Source organism: Bubalus bubalis, chromosome 17 (assembly GCF_019923935.1).
Source record: "Bubalus bubalis isolate 160015118507 breed Murrah chromosome 17, NDDB_SH_1, whole genome shotgun sequence".
NCBI classification, from domain to species: Eukaryota; Metazoa; Chordata; class Mammalia; order Artiodactyla; family Bovidae; genus Bubalus; species Bubalus bubalis.
In genome coordinates this window covers 24,515,712-24,536,497 of record NC_059173.1, presented here as the reverse complement: position 1 = coordinate 24,536,497, position 20,786 = coordinate 24,515,712, and the positions used below count along the sequence as shown (strand labels likewise).

At 46.6% G+C, this 20,786-nt stretch overlaps 1 protein-coding gene across 2 annotated transcripts in view; it reads left to right on the top strand.

Moving 5' to 3' along the window:
- Positions 1–17,947, top strand: part of TMEM132D (transmembrane protein 132D) — an 893,797-nt gene extending 875,850 nt beyond the window's left edge. For both annotated transcript variants that reach the window (XM_044930298.2, XM_045163122.1), the window contains exons 6-9: positions 1,605–1,810; positions 6,878–7,151; positions 10,521–10,712; positions 14,847–17,947. In XM_044930298.2, the coding sequence (XP_044786233.1) occupies positions 1,605–1,810; positions 6,878–7,151; positions 10,521–10,712; positions 14,847–16,028 (1,854 nt within the window). In that variant the 3' untranslated portion in view covers positions 16,029–17,947. The remainder of the gene's footprint in view (positions 1–1,604; positions 1,811–6,877; positions 7,152–10,520; positions 10,713–14,846) is intronic.
- Positions 17,948–20,786: the final 2,839 nt, after the last annotated feature.

Genomic DNA, 20,786 nt, shown 5'->3' with positions numbered 1-20,786 from the left:
TCACTAGGTGTCAGCAGGGCTGCACTCCCCTCCCGAACCCTGAAACTCTAGAGGAGAGAACTGTTCCCTGACTCCCCAAGTTCCTCAAAATGCTTTCTTTGGGCTCCTTGACCTTTTCCTCCATTCAGAGAGCTGGCCACGTAGCATCTTGCTTTGGCAACACACAGCCTTCCTCCGCCTGAGGTTCTCAAATCTCCCTCTGCTTCTTTCCTATAAGGACACTCGGATTATATTTAGGGACCACCTGGATAATCTTGGACTACCTGCTCATCTCAAGACCTTTAACTTCATCAAACCTGCAAAGTCATTTTTGCCAAATAAACTAATGTACCAGTTCCGGAAGTTAGGATTTGGTATCTTTGAGGGCCATCATTCATCCTACTGCACAACTCCAGAGCTTTGCCCCAAGTCTTGTTTAGGACGAGCATGGGCTCCCCTGCAGAGCTGGGACACAAAGATGAGGGGACAAGGGGCTTTGAACTTGGCTCTTCTCTCAAACGTTGGCAGAGAGGAGCCGTCCCATACATGAGCACAAGGGGAGAATGTGGATTCCAAAACCAGACCCCAGGGCTGATTCATGGCTGCTCCTGCCCAGCAGGGGACTATAGTCAAACTCCTCTACTTTCGGTTTCCTCATCTGGAATATGGGACTAACACCCATCTTGGGGTTGTTCTGAGGATGAAATGAGCTAACATGTGCCTGGATGTGTTAACACGCAGTTTGTTCCTCCTTCAGGCAAACCAGGGAGTCATCACTGGGCAAAGAGATGTGATGGGATGGGATGGGATGGATGGTATGTAACACACAAGTAACTCTGCAGGTAAGGCTCCATCACCTAAAAGCAGTCTCCCAGAGGAGGTGCAGCCTAAATTATCAGCAGAACACCTGCATCTGGTGGGGATGAGTGACCTCAACTAGTCAAAGAGCTCGAAGGAGAGGTGGGTGGGGCCCATGGTATCTGTCGTTGTAGCCTCTGCTGTATCAGAAAGCAAAAACCAGTATCCAGGGAATTCCATGGCAGCCTAGTGGTTGGGACTCTGCACTTTCACTGCCAAGGGCGTGGTTCGATCCCTGGTCTGGAATTAAGATCCCACAAGCCATGTGGTGTGGCCAAAAAAAAGCAGTGTCCACTTACTTCTCATGATCGGGACCCCAAAAGAGCTACGGCACTTCAGGTTTCTCCTCTGCTTTCTCTTGCTGTTCCTGTGTTGTTGCTGTTCAGTCACCAAGTCACGTCTGACTCTTTGTGACTCCATTGACTGCAGCATGCTAGGCTTCCCTGTCCTTCGCTATCTCCCTGAGTTTGCTCAAACTCATGTCCATTAAGTCAGTGATGCCATCCAACCATCTCATCCTCTGTTGCCCACTTCTCTTGTCCTCAATCTTTTCGAGCATCAAAGTCTTCACATCAGGTGGCCAAAGTATTGAAGCTTCAGCTTCAGCATCAGTACTTCCAATGAATATTCAGGGTTGATTTCCCTGAGGATTGACTGGTTTGATCTCCTTGCCGTCCAAGGGACTCTCAAGAGTCTTCTCCACTACCACTTTGTGGTGTGATAAAAACTCACTCATGGGTCCCCCACCACTCTCTCTCTTCTTCCAGGTTTCTGACAGATGTGACTACATCTTTGTCAATGGGAAGGAAATGAAGGGCAAGGTGGGCGTGGTGGTGAACTTCACCTTCCAGCACCTGAACACTCCTCTGGAGATGACGGTATGGGTGCCCCGGTTGCCCCTGCAGATCGAGATCTCGGACACTGAGCTCAACCAGATCAAGGGCTGGAGAGTCCCCATCGTCTCCAACAAGAGGTGGGTGTGCTGATTAGGCTCCACAGCAGAAGCCCAGGTCAAGTACGCTTAGGCTAAAGGTGGAAATTTACAGGATCGCTAACTTCAGGCATGTCTCATTCCAGGGGTTCAGGGGTAGCCTAGGGGTGTGTGTCTCTATCCCCTTCTCAGCTCCAATTTGCTTTATATCAGCTTCATTCCCTATCAAGTTTTGCTCCTGAGGTTCCAAACTTCTAGTCTACCTTCTTTGTGACTCTTCAAAAAGTACATCCTTTCTTCCCCAATAATTCCTACTAGAGACTTGAAGTTAAGTGTTATTCTTACTTGGGTTGTGTGTCCATGCCTGATCTAATCACTGTAGATGAGGAGGAGGAGAAGGGGGGTAGATAGAATAAACTGATTGGCCAGCTAGGCTGCAACCACGTTCCTCTGGCTGGAGCCAGAGGAGCTAAAGAAAGAAGGTCAACCCTGCCTAAACCAAGGGATCAATATCAGGAGAAGGGAGAATTGATCTGGGAGGACCCAAGCCATAGAGGTTCACTAGAGACCTGTCTGAACAGATGCTGCCTGACCTGGGCAGTCTTTTTGTGCCCCAGCCCAGAAACTCTGGCATTACTTTCCCTTGGGGAGATGAAGTCCAAAGCTTGTCATCTATGTGCCTGGTGCATCACTCTGATGGTGTTTGATGGAATGACAAGTCTGCACTATCCACATGAGGCAAATAAATGGGCATCAGATAAAAAGAGAATTTTGTTCAGAGAACTTTGTCATCTCAGAGAGACCCATGCTCAAAGAATCGCATACAAGTGACTTGTAGAAAGGCAAAAGTGCAGAATTAGACATGGAAATATTCCTGGAGTCTGGGTACTCAACAGAGAGGAGAGAATTGGTACTTATGTGAGGGATAGCTTTCACATTCTTACCCTTGGAAGTCCACCCCTTTGAGTTCTTGTGGCCCCTGGGAGAGGGTGTGACTTCAGAAATGGAGGTTTGGGTTCCATGTGCAATTGGAAGATGGTTTCAGACATGATCTTTTTCTTAACCACAGGGGTTTCTAATGTTGAGTTGGGAGAATGGAATTCAGCATGGTTATTGATGCTCCTGAGGGCAGGCAGTTGCAGAGAGAGACTCACCAAGGAATTGGGGACTTCCTTCATGACCCAGTGATTAAGATGCCATGTTTCCAATGCAGGGGGTGCAGATTCAATCCCTGGTTGGGGAACTAAGACCCCACATGCTGTTTGGCTGAAAAAAGGAAAAAGAAAGAACTGGCTGAGTCTCTTTATGGACAGTCCAGATGCTGTCACAACTTTTCAGCCACAGAACTTTTCAAGGAATCAACAGCTGGCTTGATGGCGATTGTGATGGTGCTGGGAAGGGCTGAGGGAGCGCATAAGGCATCAGATGATGAGGGAACAACTAACATCTGCTTCCTGGCCGCCATCCTTGTTCTTTCAACATTTATCATCACCAAACACCTTGAGTGAAATGCTCACTTTCCTTGTGTACTGGTTTATAGGGCTACACTGGTCATCCAGAGCCTTATTGTATTGACTACCACGACATGATATAATGGCTTATCCCAAAACCAAGTGGCTTAAAGGAAAAACCTGTCATCTCACAGTTCTGCATCAAGAACCCAGGCAAGGCTTGGGTCTCTCTCAGGCTGCCATCCAGTTGTCAGTCAGAGCTGTGGTCTCATTATGAGGCTCTGTGGGGATGGACCTGCAACTGAGCTCATATGGTTGCTGGCCAGTCTTAGCTCCTCACAGGCTATTGAGCTGAGGGCCACAGTTCCTCACTGGCTGTTGGCCAGAGGCTGCTCAGTTTCTAGCTGTGGGATGTCCTCAGAGAGCTTCCCACAGCATGGCAGCTGGCTTCATCAGGGCAAGCAAGAGAGAAGAACCAAGGAAAGAGAGCCAAACAAGAAAGTATCTTAAAATCTGATTTTGAAAGTGACATCCTGTAACTTCTGCTGTTACCATCAGTTCAGTTCAGTTCAGTCGCTCAGTCGTGTCCGACTCTTTGCAACCCCATGAATTGCAGCATGCCAGGCCTCCCTGTCTATCACCATCTCCCGGAGTTCACTCAGACTCATGTCCATCGAGTCAGTGATGCCATCCAGCCATCTCATCCTCTGTCGTCCCCTTCTCCTCTTGCCCCCAATCCCTCCCAGCATCAAAGTCTTTTCCAATGAGTCAACTCTTCACATGAGGTGGCCAAAGTACTGGAGTTTCAGCTTTAGCATCATTCCTTCCAAAGAAATCCCAGGGCTGATCTCCTTCAGAATGGACTGGTTGGATCTCCTTGCAGTTCAACGGACTCTCAAGAGTCTTCTCCAACACCACAGTTCAAAAGCATCAATTCTTCAGCACTCAGCTTTCTTCACAGTCCAACTCTCACATCCATACATGATCACAGGAAAAACCATAGCCTTGACTAGATGGACCTTTGTTGGCAAAGTAATGTCTCTGCTTTTCAATATGGTTGGTCATAACTTTCCTTCCAAGGAGTAAGCGTCTTTTAATTTCATGGCTGCAATCACCATCTGCAGTGATTTTGGAGCCCAAAAAAATAAAGTTTGACACTGTTTCCACTGTTTCCCCATCTATTTCCCATGAAGTCATGTGACCGGATGCCATGATCTTCATTTTCTGAATATTGAGTTTTAAGCCAACTTTTTCACTCTCCTCTTTCACTTTCATCAAGAAGCTCTTTAGTTCCTCTTCACTTTCTGCCATAAGGGTGTGTCATCTGCATATCTGAGGTTATTGATATTTCTCCCGGCAATCTTGATTCCAGCTGTGCTTCTTCCAGCCCAGCGTTTCTCATGATGTACTGTGCATATAAGTTAAATAAGCAGGGTGACAATATACAGCCTTGATGAACTCCTTTTCCTATTTGGAACCAGTCTGTTGTTCCATGTCCAGTTCTAACTGTTGCTTCCTGACCTGCATACAAATTTCTCAAGAGGCAGGTCAGGTAGTCTGGTATTCCCATCTCTTTCAGAATTTTCTGCAGTTTATTGTGATCCACACAGTCAAAGGCTTTGGCATAGTCAATAAAGCAGAAGTAGATATTTTTCCGGAACTCTCTTGCTTTTTCGGTGATCCAGCGGATGTTGGCAATTTGATCTCTGGTTCCTCTGAATTTTCTAAAACCAGCTTGAACATCTAGAAGTTCACGGTCCATGTATTGCTGAAGCCTGGCTTGGAGAATTTTGAGCATTACTTTACTAGCGTGTGAGATGAGTGCAATTGTGCAGTAGTTTGAGCATTCTTTGGCATTGCCTTTCTTTGGGATTGGAATGAAAACTGACCTTTTCCAGTCCTGTGGCCACTGCTGAGTTTCCCAAATTTGCTGGCATATTGAGTGCAGCACTTTCACAGCATCATCTTTCAGGATTTGGAATAGCTCAACTGGAATTCTATTACCTCCACTAGCTTTGTTCGTAGTGATGCTTTCTAAGGCCCACTTAACTTCACATTCCAGGATGTCTGGCTCTAGGTGAGTGATCACACCATCGTGATTATCTTGGTCATGAAGATCTTTTTTGTACAGTTCTTCTGTGTATTCTTTCCACCTTTTCTTAATATCGTCTGCTTCTGTTAGGTCCATACCATTTCTGTCCTTTATCGAGCCCATCTTTGCATGAAATGTTCCCTTGGTATCTCTGATTTTCTTGAAGAAATCTCCAGTTTTTCCCATTCTGTTGTTTTCCTCTAATTTTTGCATTGATAGCTGAGGAAGGCTTTCTTATCTCTTCTTGCTATTCTTTGGAACTCTGCATTCAGATGTTTATATCTTTCCTTTTCTCCTTTGCTTTTTGCTTCTCTTTTTTTCACAGCTATTTGTAAGGCCTCCTCAGACAGCCATTTTGTTTTTTTGCATTTCTTTTCCATGGCATGGTCTTGATCCCTGTCTCCTGTACAATGTCATGAACCTCAGTCCATAGTTCATCAGGCACTCTATCTATCAGATCTAGTCCCTTAAATCTATTTCTCACTTCCACTGTATAATCATAAAGGATTTGATTTAGGTCATACCTGAATGGTCTAGTGGTTTTCCCTACTTTCTTCAATTTAAGTCTGAATTTGGCAGTAAGGAGTTCATGATCTGAGCCACAGTCAGCTCCTGGTCTTGTCTTTGTTGACTGTATAGAGCTTCTCCATCTTTGGCTGCAAAGAATATAATCAATCTGATTTCGGTGTTGACCATCTGGTGATGTCCATGTGTAGAGTCTTCTCTTGTGTTGTTGGAAGATGGTGTTTGCTATGACCAGTCCATTTTCTTGGCAAAACTCAATTAGTTATCTTACTTCAGGAGAAATTTATTAGGTCCAACCCACACTCAAGGAGAAGGGGATTTCACAAAATGAATACTAGGAGGTGAGGGGGTTTTAGTGACCTCTGCTTGCCACTCCAGTCCATTCTGACTGGTCAGTACTCGGGCCATGTTGTTGTTTAGTTGCTAAGTCACGTCCAACTCTTAGTGACCCATGGACTGTAGCCATGTGAGGCTCCTCTGTCCATGGGATTTCCCAGGCAAGAATACCAGAGTGTGCTGCCATTTCCTTCTCCAGGGGATCTTCCCCACCCAGGGATCTAATCTGTGTCTCCTGCATTGGCAGATGGGTTCTTTACAGCCAAGACACTAGGGAGGCCTGTACTCAGGCCATAAGTGTGGGTGGGTGCTCAGTTGCAACTCTTTGTGACCCCATGGACTGTAGCCCACGAGCCTCCTCTGTCCATGGGATTCTCCAGGCAAGAATACTGGAACAGATTGCCATGCCCTCCTCCAGGGGACCTTACTGACCCAGAGATCAAACCCAAGTCTCTTGCATCTCCTGCATTGCAGGCAAATTCTTTACTGCTGAGCCACTGGGGAAGCCTGTCCTCAGGCCACAGCAGTGGTCAAATATTCTGAGTATCACCCCTGCATGTCTGTCAAAGCCCACCCCAGGCTATGAACTCCATAACAGCAGGACTTACACCCACTCACCTTTGCGGCCCCTGCCATGTTTCACACCCAGCCCCCTCGTTGACCCAACAAATCAGCATCTGTTAAACTGAACCGCCCCTTTGACAGGCCAGCTCAGGACAGCGAGGAGGAGGATGAAGACGAGAAGAGGAACAGGGGCTGCACGCTCCAATACCAGCATGCCATGGTGCGGGTCTTGACTCAGTTTGTGGCGGAAGCGGCTGAGCCCGGGGGGCAGCTGGCCCACCTGCTAGGCTCCGATTGGCAGGTGGACATCACGGAGCTGGTAAATGACTTCATGCAGGTGGAGGAGCCCCGGATCGCCAAGCTGCAAGGGGGACAAGTCCTGATTGGCCAGGAACTGGGGATGACCACCATTCAGGTAAGACAGCTCAGAGGAGAACTCTGTTATTTGTCTCTTAGACTAATATCCATTCTTTAAATTGAAGTACAGTTGATTTACAATATTGTGTTAGTTTCAGGTGTGCAACAAAGTGATTCAGTTATACAGACATATGTATCTATTCTTTTTGAGATTCTTTTCCCTTATAGATTATTATAAGATGTTGAATACAGCTCCCTGTGCTGCACAGTAGGTCCCTATTGTTTATCAATTTTATATATAGTAGTGTGTAGTAGTAAGTACATAGGTATGTGTCATATTTTAGATTCCGCATATGAATATCATGTTATTTGTCTTTCTCTATCTGGCTTACTTCACTTAGTTTGATAATGTCTAGATTGTCCGTGTTGCTGCAAATGGCATTATTCCATTCTTTTTTATGGCTGCGTAGTATTCCATTGCATACATGTACCACATCTCCTTTATCCACTGATTTGTCAGTTGACAGGTTGTTTCCATGCCCTGGCTACTGCAAATAGTGCAGCAGTGAACATAGAGGTATATTTATTTTTTCAAATTAGAGTTTTCTCTAGATGTTTGCCCAGGAATGCTATCCCTGGATCATGAGGTAACTATTTGACAACGCCCATTTTCAGAGTGAGTAGGTTGAAAGGAACTGTCAAGTAAATACCATGAATGGTATAATAATGTGACAAGTCTTTAAATTCCTCACATATTCCTTTCATTTGAGCAACACTGGCTGACTTCTTGGGTTGAATCATGTCTGAAACTTCAAGACATTACTTGTCTGTAAGACACAGTGGACATTACCATCTTGGGACAAAAGCTCTAGAAATAGAGCCACTATATATATGATCCAGCAATTGTACTTCTGGGCATATATCTGGAAAAGACAAAAACTCTAATTCGAAAAGATACGTGCACCCCAGTGTTCATAGCAGCACTATTTACATAGCCAAGATATGGAAGAAACCCAGGTGTCCATCAACAGAAGAATGGATAAAGAAGATGTATATATATATATATATATATACACACACATATATACACTGGAATATTACTCAGACATTAAAAAGAACAAAATCATGCCAGTTGCAACAATATAGATGGACCTAGAGATTAGCATACTAAATGGAATAAGCCAGTCAGAGAAAAGACAAATATCATGATATTAAGTTCATTTGTACCATCTAAAAAAATGATACAAATGAACTTATTTACAGAACAGAAACAGCCTCACAGACATAGAAAACAAACTTATGGTTATTAAAGGGGAAAGGTAGATGGAGGAATAAATTAGGAATCTGAGGTTAAAATATGCACACTACATATATAAAATAGACAATCAGCAAAGACCTACTATATAGCACAGGGACCTCTACTCAATACTCTGTAAGAACCTACATGGGAAAAGAATCTGAAAAAGAATAAATGTATGTGTATGTATAACTGAATCACTTTGTTGTACACCTGAAACTAACACAACATTGTAAATCAACTCTACCCCAATATAAAATAAAAATTTTTAATTTTTAAATCAAAAACAAAATTTGAAAAGCCCTCGAGATGAACTAACCTCATTAGAATTCGGGGCGTGGCCAGCAGCTTCTCGCTCTGTCGGTCTACCTCACTGACCCTTGTCACCTGAAAGCTTTGCATCCTGCCGTGATGCTCAGCTGCACTCACCAGGCCACAAGCTCCCACACATTCCAGAAATGTGCGGAAGGAAGGAACACAGTTACTGTGACTCCACCGGTCTTGTGAGCACGTCCTGCTGGGAATGGATGGGGTAGACCAGTGTGCAGAATGGGAGTTTTGAAGCAAACACTTTCACAAGACATGGTTCTAGGAGGGCCACTAGGGTTTAGTCATTTTCCTCCTGTCTGAGACCAAATAATATTCCTCAGTGGCTGCCCCATTTGTAGGAGAGGCGATCATCCTCTTAAGCAACAAGTGAGGTTTCTAAAATATTTGGGCATTGCAAAGACTTATAAGTGAAACTATATTGGATTGTGGAAAATTTAAATCACTCTGGGAAATGGGCTTGAATTTAAAAGAGATCATTTTTGAACCCGTTATTAACAAATGACTTAATTAACCATGGGACTTCTCATTAAAATAGATTTATTGCAGCTGTCAGTTGGGGCATATATTATAAAATATTCAGACAGCCTATTGAAACAAAATGTTTTTATTTATATTATCAAGAAAATGTAATTTTGCTGTTAACCCTATATTTTTTGAAAATGTTTTATAACTTTCCTTTTAGATATTCTTATGAAACCACTTGCAAATGATATAATTTAATAAAGTACTTTTTCCACTGGAAAAAAATAGTGAAAATAAAAGAGATCATTTTATCAAGGAGGAAAATAGATTGCTTTGAACTGGGACCCAGGAGTCACATGTTCAATGCTCTCTGAAAGCTGAGAAGGAGCCATCAGTGAGAAAATCAGGATGGGTGTCAGATGAAAGACAATGACTGATTTGGAACCTAAATGCGAGGAGCACAATAGGAAGTGGTGAGGAGTGTGATGAAGAGGCTGCTATTCCTCTCCAAAAGCTGCCAAAGGGCAAATGGGAGCCCAGCATGGAGAGATATTACCAGTTTTCCAGAAAAGCTAGAAAGCTATCGTTAATATGAAATCCTCTATTTTTTAAGGATGGCCATTCATCCCATTTTTAAAGTACTACATCAAACAAAACATACCTGCCCCATAGACAAGCGCTTGCAATCTTCACAGCTGACTTTTGCTCAAAAGATCTAAATTCCTTATTACTCAGCTATTAAAAAGAATGCATTTGAATCAGCTCTAATGAGTTGGATGAAACTGGAGCCTATTATACAGAGTGAAGTAAGTCAGAAAGAAAAACACCAATACAGTATATTAATGCATATATATGGAATTTAGAAAGAGGGTAACGATGACCCTATATGCGAGACAGCAAAAGAGACACAGATGTCAAGAACAGATTTTTGGACTCTGTGGGAGAGGGCGAGGGTGGGATGATTTGAGAGAATAGCACTGAAACATGTATATTACCATATGTGAAATAGATCACCAGTCCAGGTTTGATGCATGAGACAGGATGCTCAGGGCTGGTGCACTGGGATGACCTTGAGGGATGGGATGGGGAGGGAGGTGAGAGGGGGGTTTGGGATGGGGAACACATGTACACCCATGGCTAATTCATGTCTATGTATGGCAAAAACCACTACAATATTCTAAAGCAATTAACCTCCAATTAAAATAAATAAATAAATTTTTTTAAAAAAGATTTAAATTCCTGCAGTTGACCCACTCATCTGTCTCTCTCTCTCCCTCCCCGCATGGAGGACGGGGGCTTTCTGAAACCACAGAGAGCTATGTCATTTCTGCCTTTCAGATCCTGTCGCCTCTGTCAGACGCTATCTTGGCCGAGAAGACGGTCACCGTGCTGGACGAAAAGGTGACAATCACGGACCTTGGGGTCCAGCTGGTGACGGGACTGTCCCTCTCCCTGCAACTCAGCCCAGGGAGCAACAGAGCCATCTTCGCCACCGCGGTGGCTCAAGAACTTCTGCAAAGGCCCAAACAGGTGTGGGAGTGGGAACAGCACACCGTGGGGAGGGGTCACCTATCGGGGAGGTCACACGACTGGGAGGGTCACACACCAGGGTGAAACCCTATGTGTCTCAGAGCCACGTGGTGGGCTTGGGTCACACACCGGTGGGTTTATTCACTGAGTGGGGTCCTGCCCTGAGCACGTCACACACACACATCAAGTGAGGTCACACACCAGCTGAGGTCACATAGCAGGTGAGGTTGCCCATCTGGTTGAGTCACCAGTTTGGGGGGGGGGTCCCACAAAAGAGTGGGCTTGCACATTGGGTGTTCCTCAGTTGTTGTTATTTTTTTTAAATTTTATTGGACTATAGTTGATTTGCAATGTTGTGCTAGTTTCAGGTGTACAGAAGAGTCAATCAGCTATACATATACATATACCTACTCTTTTCTTTAGTTTAGATTCTTTCCCCATTAGGTCACTACAGAGTGCTGAGTAGGGCTCCTTGTGCCATACAGTAGGTCCTTGTTAGTCTTGAAAAGGGTTTGTGAAGAAGTGACTGCTCAGCCTCAGGCTTCCTACCCCCTAAATGGAGATGCTGAACAACAAGGTTGCCATGCGTGATGGATTCTAGGCAGAATCCAGGGGCTCAATGCAGGCTCCACATCCCACTGGACATCGCATTTGCTGTTTCTCCATATCATGATGGTCCTGGCTCTTTACCCCACTGACCTCCCTGAGCAGTGGGGTGAAGGCAAGGGCAGGAACAGACCCTAAGGAGGTGTCCAAACTCCTGTAAAGTCCCTGCCCCTCTATGATAGGGCCACAGGTCAGGGGGGTCAGAAGGAGAATGGAGGAGTTGCTTCCACATTTATTGTTTAGCTCCGAGCAGAAGTAACAAACTGCTGGTTACGTTGTATGTGGAGTTCTTTCTCTTTACTGGAAAACAGCATGTGCTAATAGAAAGTGTGTGTGTGCTGTGTGTGTTTTCTGTGTGTTGTGCACATGTTGTGTGTATCGTGCAGCGCATGTTTGTGTGTTGATGCCATGGTTTCCAAACAGGGCACTTGAAAATGTTATCTGATTTCCTCCCTCATCAGAGGTGGAGAAACATTATTTCTTAGAGATAACCTGGATTGTGACTCTCAGGAGCCTTGTTTACCAAACACCCAAGGACGGTGGTCTCAGGCTGCTGATTCTCTGTGCCCCATGAGACAGACAGTCCTCCCGAGGGGATGCTGGAAGACCTCCAGTCCTTGTGGGGAGTTTTCAGGCAATTTCCCTTGTCAATCAAGAGCCCTTTTCCCAGCAGCTCTATGCTCAGCAGGTGCGTTACGACTTGGGCCCCCTTGTGCACCCGCTGAGGCTGTGACTACATTCGGGCAGGAAGGTGGGCTAAGCCAGACCTTCCACTGGAAGCACAGAGTCAGTCTTGCAGTTTCCCCAGCCCATATCCATCACTGAATGCTCCTCCATCAGGCGTTAGCTAATTGCTTGCCCTTTCTCTCTGGTCTCTGTGTGCAAGGCTTTGGACTACAAAGCACTCGAAAGTGGGTGAGCTCAGAAACGGATATGAATTCTTGCCAAAGGCAAACCTCCCTCTTCTCAGGGCACAATGCCAGCCAGGACGCAAATTCCAGATAGCAAAGGAGAAATAACCTGAGGCTTCTTCCTGTCTTCCTGGGGCGATCCAATCAGATGATGGCCAGTGAGGAGTTAAGGAAGCGATAAGACACAGTTAGAATAAGGCCACAGAGCTGATCCATTTCCCACAAGCAGAGCAAGCTATGCAACCCTGAGGTTTGTTCTGTGCTTGGTTCGGATGGAGCTTGGCCTCTGCCTGCAACTTGGCTCTGACATTTCAGTTTCAAGAAATCCAGTGTGCATTGACTTTCCTGCTATGATTTCATGGCCAATTGGAAGACCCTAGTAGAGGACTTCCCTAGTGATCCAGTGGCTAAGATTTTGTTCTCCCAGTGCAGGGGGCCAGGGTTTGACCTCTGGTCAGGGAACTAGATCCCACATGCTACAACTAAGAAGTTCACATGCCCCAACTAAGACCCGGCACAGCTTAAAAGAAAAATTGACCCTGTAAACCAGGGTTATGGCCCAGTGGCTTTTGCACTGTCTCATGGTGGTGTTTTCCACCCAGCAGCCAGTCCAAGCCAATGTCTAACAAGGTCAGGATTTACCGACTGAGTGGAAGAAGGAGCAGAAGCGCCCAGTCTCATGTGAGAAGCTGCCTTCTCACTTCCAAAGACCAGATACCACCAGGAAAACTTACTCTGTTGTGGTTGGGGGTGCCTTGGTTTCAAGAAAGAGAAATCCATTCAAGCAAGTTGAAATAACACTGGATTTACTACAAGGTTAGCAAGGCTTTTGTGAAAGTGTTAGTCGCTCAGTCGTGTCTGATTCCTTGCAACTCCATGGACTGTATAACCTGCCAGGCTCCTCTGTCCATGGAATTCTTCAGGCAAGAACACTGGGGTGGGTAGCCATTCCCTTCTCCAGGGGATCTTCCCGACCCAGGGATCAAACCCAGGTCTTCCTCATTGCAGACATATCCCCCATGGTCTGAGCCACCAGGGAAGCCCAGCTGTAAGAACTTGGCCAAACAGGTTCAGCAGTCTCTCTCATACCCATTATCTCATTAGATAAATGCTGAGCCCAGACATTTGCTTGTACTCGATCCATTGCAGTTTCTCCAAAGTGAGACTTCATTCTCCAGTTTCATACAAGCTCCCACTCATCTGCCCACAGCTAAGTGCTTCAGTCCTGTCTTTCTTATTTCAAACTGGAGGGGGAGATGCCAGCCGGCTCAGAGCTGCTGAGATGAATGGCTCTGACCAGCCATTCTCCAGGTTAGGTCAGCTATGGCCAGGTGGGCAGGGGCATAAGCTTCTTGGGGCTGAGCACCCCTCTGGGCTTGGGATGCAGCAGCTTCTCCAGGAGACAGGAGGAAGTGGGGAGCAACGGGCCTGCCAGTTCGCTGTCAAGGCCAATGACATCTTCACTGAACTGGAAGGCCTGGAAATTATCTCATCTCTTATGATCTCTCTGGTCAGACTAGTCCCTAGGAAATCAGATCTAAAGCAACAAAGTAAAAAGAAAAGAAATTGAGATGTACAGAAACCTTGGCCCTGGCTACTCTTTGGTCTCCCAGTTTCCCCCAATGGGTGGGTTGGAGGATGGATGAGAATACAAAGATTCTCCCAACAGAGAGCTTCCTAACCTTAATCTTCACCCCAACCCCTCTCCCTGCCTGGACAGCATTACCCCTCACCTCCAAGCCAGGACTGTGTCCGCAAGCCAATACAAGCCTATCCTTAGATGCTTGTGTGGCAGGACCTGAAACAACTAAAGCCTAAAGCCAGACCTCTGAGGCGCCCTTGTGTAGATCAAGGGCTTTCATCTGTGTTGTGAGTAATGTTCAGAGACTGGGTATTAAAGCAACTTAAAAGTAATGTAATAAATATGTTTCATTTAAACGTGTAACACTTGTGAATGACCCACTAGCCAGTAAATCTCCTTTGACATGCAATCTATTATTGTGCAGAAGTAGATCTTCCAGCGAAGGGGGAAAAAAAAAATCTTTCTTTCAACACCTCGGGAAAGAAAGCAAATCTTATTAGGAGGTGTTTATTCCTGGTTGTGTTTCGTGGTTGTCATTTTACTGTTGTGGGTTTTCTTTAGCTTCTCTTGTCTTTACAAGAATTCATTCTATTTTATACCTTTTGTGCTTCTTACTTCTATACTATGTAACAGGTTTCCCTTTGTTCTTGTAACATTCTCTTTGCTACAGAGTGTCTTTGTGTGCAATGAGCTTTGGGACCCATTTTTTTTACCTTAGTTTTTAATTGGAGTATAATTGCTTTACAATGTTAATGTTGTGTTAGTTTCTGCTGTACAATTATATGAATCAGCTATAAGTATACATGTATTCCCTCCCTCTGGGACCCCACCCCCACCCCTCCCCACTCCATCCCGTCCCTCTAGGTCATCACAGAGCCCCGAGCTGAGCTCCCTGTGCTATATAGCAGCTTCCCAGCAGCTGTTTTTCTTACACGTGATAGTGTGTATATGTGAACGCTACTCTTTCAGTTTGTTCCACCCTCCCCTTCCCCCTCTCTGTCCATCTTTGATGAGCTTACTTATTCTTTTCAACAGGAAGCAGCCATCAGTTGCTGGGTCCAATTCAGTGATGGCTCCGTCACCCCCTTGGATATTTACGATGCAAAAGACTTCTCCCTGATGGCCACATCCCTGGATGAGAAGGTGGTCTCCATCCACCAAGACCCCAAATTCAAGTGGCCTATAATCGCCGCTGAAGCTGAAGGACAGGGGGCCCTGGTGAAGGTCGAAATGGTCATTTGCGAATCGTGCCAGAAATCCAAGCGGAAGAGCGTGCTGGCTGTGGGGACAGCCAATATCAAAGTGAAGTTTGGCCAAAATGATGCCACCCCCAACACCAGTGACAGCAGACACACAGGGGCAGGAGGTCCCCTGGATAATAACATCAGTGACAGAAGACCCAAAAAGCCCTTGCAGGAATGGGGGAGTCAGGAGGGACAGTACTACAGCAGTTCCTCCATGGGCCTCATGGAAGGCAGGGGCTCCACAACGGAGAGGTCCACCTTCCAGAAGAACAGGGGCCAGGAAAGCCTTCTGGATGGTGGCAGCCATTTGCAGACCATCTCCATCGACCTCACCAGCTTCCCAGCCCAGGTGGACCTGCCCAGAAGCCACGGGGAGACAGAGGAGAATGACCCCCAGTCCTCCAAAGGGCTGAGCGACCTGGAGATCGGAATGTATGCCCTGCTGGGGGTCTTCTGCCTGGCCATTTTGGTCTTCCTCATCAATTGTGTGACCTTTGCATTAAAGTACAGGCACAAACAGGTCCCCTTCGAAGAACAGGAAGGGATGACTCACTCCCACGACTGGGTCGGCCTGAGCCACCGGACGGAACTGCTGGAGAACCAGCTCCACTTTGCCTCCTCCCAAGAGGAACAGATCACCGCCATCGACAGGGGCATGGATTTCGAAGAGAGTAAGTATCTGCTCTGCACAGACTCCCAAAAGAGCATCAACGGGCAGCTGTTCAGATCTTCAGGACCCACCCTCATGGATGGTAAAGATCAGAAAAGCGAGCCCCCAACGTCCCCTACCTCAAAAAGGAAAAGAGTCAAATTCACCACTTTCGCCACCCTCTCTCCGGAGGATGGATGCCCTGCCGTGAACTCCCTAGCGGCCAGCAGGGAGGATACCGTGAACTGGGTCGGCCAGGATCTGGACCCTGGGGGAGGCCAAGAGTCACATGGCTACAGGGAAGGATTACGTGAAGATGTGTAAACTTGGCATTTGCAGACATTGGTTCTCACTCACCTTTCGGCCTTTAACTTGGGGATTCGGGGCAACGGGGACCGCAGTGGGGGGAATGCAAAGACAGGGAGGACTTTCCTGGCAGTCCAATGGTTTAGGACTCAACACTTCCACTGTAGGGGGCGTGGGTTTGATCCCTGGTCAGGGAACTAAGGTCCCCCATGCCTCCAGGCGTGGCAAAAAAAAAAAAAAAGGGGGACACGATCAGGCTGACACTATCCACAGAGCCCCAGAAAACGACCCTGGCTCCCCCAGGGAGGCCCCGAGTTGGAATCAATGTCCACATTCCAGGGTCCGATGTCTCAGTTGATGAAAAGAGGTTTATCACGCATGGTGAGATTTTTTTTCAACTTGGAAGAAAAATGAGTTCTGAGTCACTGAGCTTCCGACAGCCTCCAGGAAAAAACTGTCCCTCACTTGCCATCTCTCTTTCTTTAATCGAAGCAATTTGGATACAGCCAAAGCCACACGGCTGCAATATTCAATGTTGCGGACCACAGGAAAAAAAGGAGACTCAGGTTGGGCGGGATGGATGGGAGGAAGTGCGTCATGGAAACTCACCTGGCTGTGAGCCTGAGCAGAAGCGGAGTCTAGCGCCACCTAGAGTCAGCTCTTGGGAAGTATGATTTCCAATTATCTCCCACAGGCTGGGTCAGGGTAAACCCGGGTTATTGACAAACCAAGGCAATTGTTGACCAGGGGTTGAAAGGGAACAAGAGGGCAAACAGGTCACCAATACCTTTGTAACTAGATGTCAAGAACAAACACCCAGGAAACTAAACCCTCTGAGCCATTCGGAGCATCCCTTTATTGGTAAACTAGGGATCCTGGGCATAGAGTTTCAATCAGGTTCAAAGAACCAGGCTTTTTTTTTTTTTTTTTAAAGCAAATTTAATCTGTTCACATTTGTACCCTTCCTTGCATCGCCACCTTTGCAAAAGTCATTAATCACTCATGGGCAGTGGGGAGCCGTGTCACTGTTTGCTGAGTCTCTTCCACTGTGGCCTCTGTGTCAATCAGTCTACACTGAAGCCCCATGGGGCCAACTTCACACGTGTCTTGCTTTGAAAAGGCTAGTCTTTGGGGGTCAGCAGTGCTCACAAGGAATACGACACCCAAGGATGCTCATTCTCCTGGCTTTTCTGGAAAGAAGGGAGGGATGGTCTGTGATGGGTCTTTCAACAGTCCCATCTGATCTGCGGCCCAAGACTGCTGAGATAAATCTGGGCATGCCCATAGCGGGGTACAGGGTGAGGAGAATTGAGATTCAGTGTGTGTGACAAGGGTCGGGCAGGAAATCTGGCCCCCCTCACATGTGGGGGGAACATGAGGCTGCTGCTTCTCCAACTTGGAGGGATAGAGGGACCCATGGTACCTGCCTATGGGGCAGAGAGCTGGGTTATTCGAGCATTGGGTTCTAAGGTCAATTTCTCTTTCTCTGTCTCTTTGTCTCTGTGTCTCTCTGAACCTATCTCTCTGCTTCCTCTCTCTCTGTGTCTCAGTCTCTCTCTGTGCATATAATTGAATTCTCCTGAGATCAAGCGTGTAATTCCACCAGTTCATCCTCTCAACTTCAGCACTCTCTCTAAAACTAAGGTGCTGTCCATTTGCCCTAACACAGAGTCCAGGAGCCATCAGCCACCTGCTCCTGTCCCCAAGTTGACTTACATTGTCTGGCTGGGTGACTAAACAGTCACCCTTTTTCAATGAGAATCCTTTGCTTTCAGTAACCCACTCCTGTTCCTTTCAGCCTTTCCCTCATTTTCATACCACTGTTGATGCCCCCTCTCCAATCTGTCTGCGTGCAGAATGTATTGTAGATTATAAGAATGTAATATATATTTATAAACTTACTGACTGTAAATATAAAGTTTGCCTTCTGCGGCTTATGGCTGTCCTTTGTCTTTCTACGCACTCACACCACCCCCTTCCCCGCCCCAGTGGCTGGCATCCTCAGCAAATGACCCTCCAAAGCTGCGGCTTTGGGTAAATGAAAATGCAGATGGAAAGATCCCAGCAACAATCCAATTACACGCTTACATCGTGTAATGCCGCTCTCCGCATCGAGGCGATGTTGACACACGATGACAAAGTACGTTGTGTACTAAGCATCTCTCCTTCAGGACCTGAAAGGATTTGCAAATCAATCACACATGCAATTCTCTGCTAAAAGCCTGCTGACTGATGGCGGTAAGTGAGAACCACGGCAGGCAGGCAAGCGTGTATCCCAGTCTCCCTTTGGGCTGGAGGGAGGGAACGAACGGGCTCTGTCATTTCTTTGGATCGCTCTTGTACGTTCAGAGGTCAATTTCCTGAAGGATGTATATGCCCACGGTGACTGTGGGCTGGGTTTTTTGTTGTTGTTTTTTTTAAGGTTGATTTTTTCAGGGAATTTCCTGGTGGCCCCGTGGTTAGGAATCCGCCTTCCAGTGCAGGGGACTTGGGGTCGGTAACTGCTCGGGGAACTAAGATCCCACGTGTCGCAGGGCCACTAAGCCTGTATGCCACAACTACTGAACTCTTGCACCTCAACTAGAGAGAAGTGTGCCTGCCAGAGTGAAGATCCCAAGTGCTGCAACTAAGACCTCATGTAGCCAAATAAATAATTTTTTAAAGGCTGATTTTCAGATTCCTCTGATAATCAGTTGCAGTCCCAAGATGATTCCACAGAAAAAGAAGTTGCATGAAATCTTTGTCTTCATGCAAGCAATATCAAGTGATGTACCATTCTCTTATTCAACTGGTATTTATTGAGCACCTACTATATGCTAGTTGTTGTTCAGTCGCTCAGTCATGTCCAGCTCTTTGCAACCCCATGGACTGCAGCACACCAGGCTTCCCTGTCTTTCACCATCTCCCACAGCTTTCTCAAACTCATGTCCATTGAGTTGGTGATGCCATCCAACCATCTCATCCTCTGTCACCCCCTTCTCCTCCTGCTCTCGATCTTTCCCAGCATCAGGGTCCTTTCCAATGAGCCGGCTCTTCGCATTAGGTGGCCAAAGTTTTGGAGCTTCAACTTCAGCATCAGTCCTTCCAATGAATAGTCAAGGTGGATTTCCTTTAGGAGTGACTGGTTTGATCTCCTTGCAGGCCAAGGATGAGTGGTAAATAGACCCATACCTACTCTCAAAGACCTCTAGTGTGGGGTGGAGGAGATTAACAACAAACAATGTAATTTTCAGATCATCATACATTGCATGAAGGATAATAAAATAGGTTATGGTATAGAAAAAGACTGGGTCAATGCTTAAGACTTTGGCCATTGCACCTAAAAAAAATCTGAATTTCTGTCTTCTCTCGAAAATTCAGACTCTGGTGAGATGGGTCCTAGAATCCACCTTGGCCCTAATTGGACATCCTGAATTTACTGCTGTGGCCTCCAGGCAGGACGCCTCCACACCCCTGCAGGTCCCTCCACACCCAGATTGTCTCCCTGACCCAGAGGGCAAATTTCATTTGCCATCTATTTCACCATTTTTCTTCTAATAAGGAAATATTTCTCCCCAGCTGTGTCTCTACCCAGAAGTGCTGAAAACAAAAATAAATGGAGGGAGCTGTGTGTTCTCTAGACAAAATTAGGAGAAGTATATTGTTATGTTAAAGAGAGTATCCTCGGTGTCTGGTAGGAAAATAGAGATTGTTGTCTAAAGGGATCCCCAGTCTCAGAAGTCTAATGCCTGATGATCTAAAATGGAGCTGACAATAATAGAAAAGTCAGTAAATGTTAATGCGCTTGACACATCCCCAAACCATCCCCACCCCTTCGACGGAAAAATGTCTTCCTCGAAACCGGTCCCTACTGGCACCCCACTCCAGTACTGTTGCCTTGAAAATCCCATGGACGGAGAAGCCTGGTAGCCTGCAGTCCATGGGGTCGCGAAGAGTCGGACACGACTGAGCGACTTCACTTTCACTTTTCACTTTCATCCATTGGAGAAGGAAATGGCAACCCACTCCAGTGTTCTTGCCTGGAGAATCCCAGCGACGGGGGAGCCTGGTGGGCTGCCGTCTATGGGGTCGCACAGAGTCGGACACGACTGAAGCGACTTAGCAGCAGCAGCAGCAGTGCCAAAAAGGCTGGGGACCGCTGATTTACAAAACACAGCTCACACAGCTCATAATGTGATCTGTGTGCCCGGAGAGTCGGAGAAAGAAATGATATGAACACCTTAACGAATTGACTTTTAGACAGGGTGTCTTGGGGTAAGAATAAAATAAGGGATGCTGCGCAGTTTCTCCTAGCCTGACCTGCTTGCTCATTTCCACCCCTCGTGGGCCCCCCATCCCGCCAATTGGTGAGTTCCGACCCAGTAGACTTAACACCAAGCCCACAAAAACCAGGATCATCAGCGCCCCCTGGTGGACCCCGTGGCTTCCTGCAGCGTTTAGTGCCCCAGAGTTAGACGATCCATTGCCTGAACAGAGTTCCACACGCTCGGCCTCCTGAACAACAGAAATGTGCTCACAGTCTTGAGGCCGGAAGTCCGAGATCAGGTGTCCACAGGGTCGGTTCCTTCTGAGGCTCTACGGCGCTCTGATCCAGCCCCTCTCTGCCTCCTGGTGGTGGCTCTTGTCCTGCAGAGGCTTCACCCCATCTCTCCCTCCATGCTCACATGGCGTTTTCCACATCATGTGCGTGTGTGCGTGTCCCAATTTCCTCATTTTATTTTTTATTTGTATTTCTCTCTTATAGGGAAGAGGACTGAAGGTCTGCATTCAGAGCTG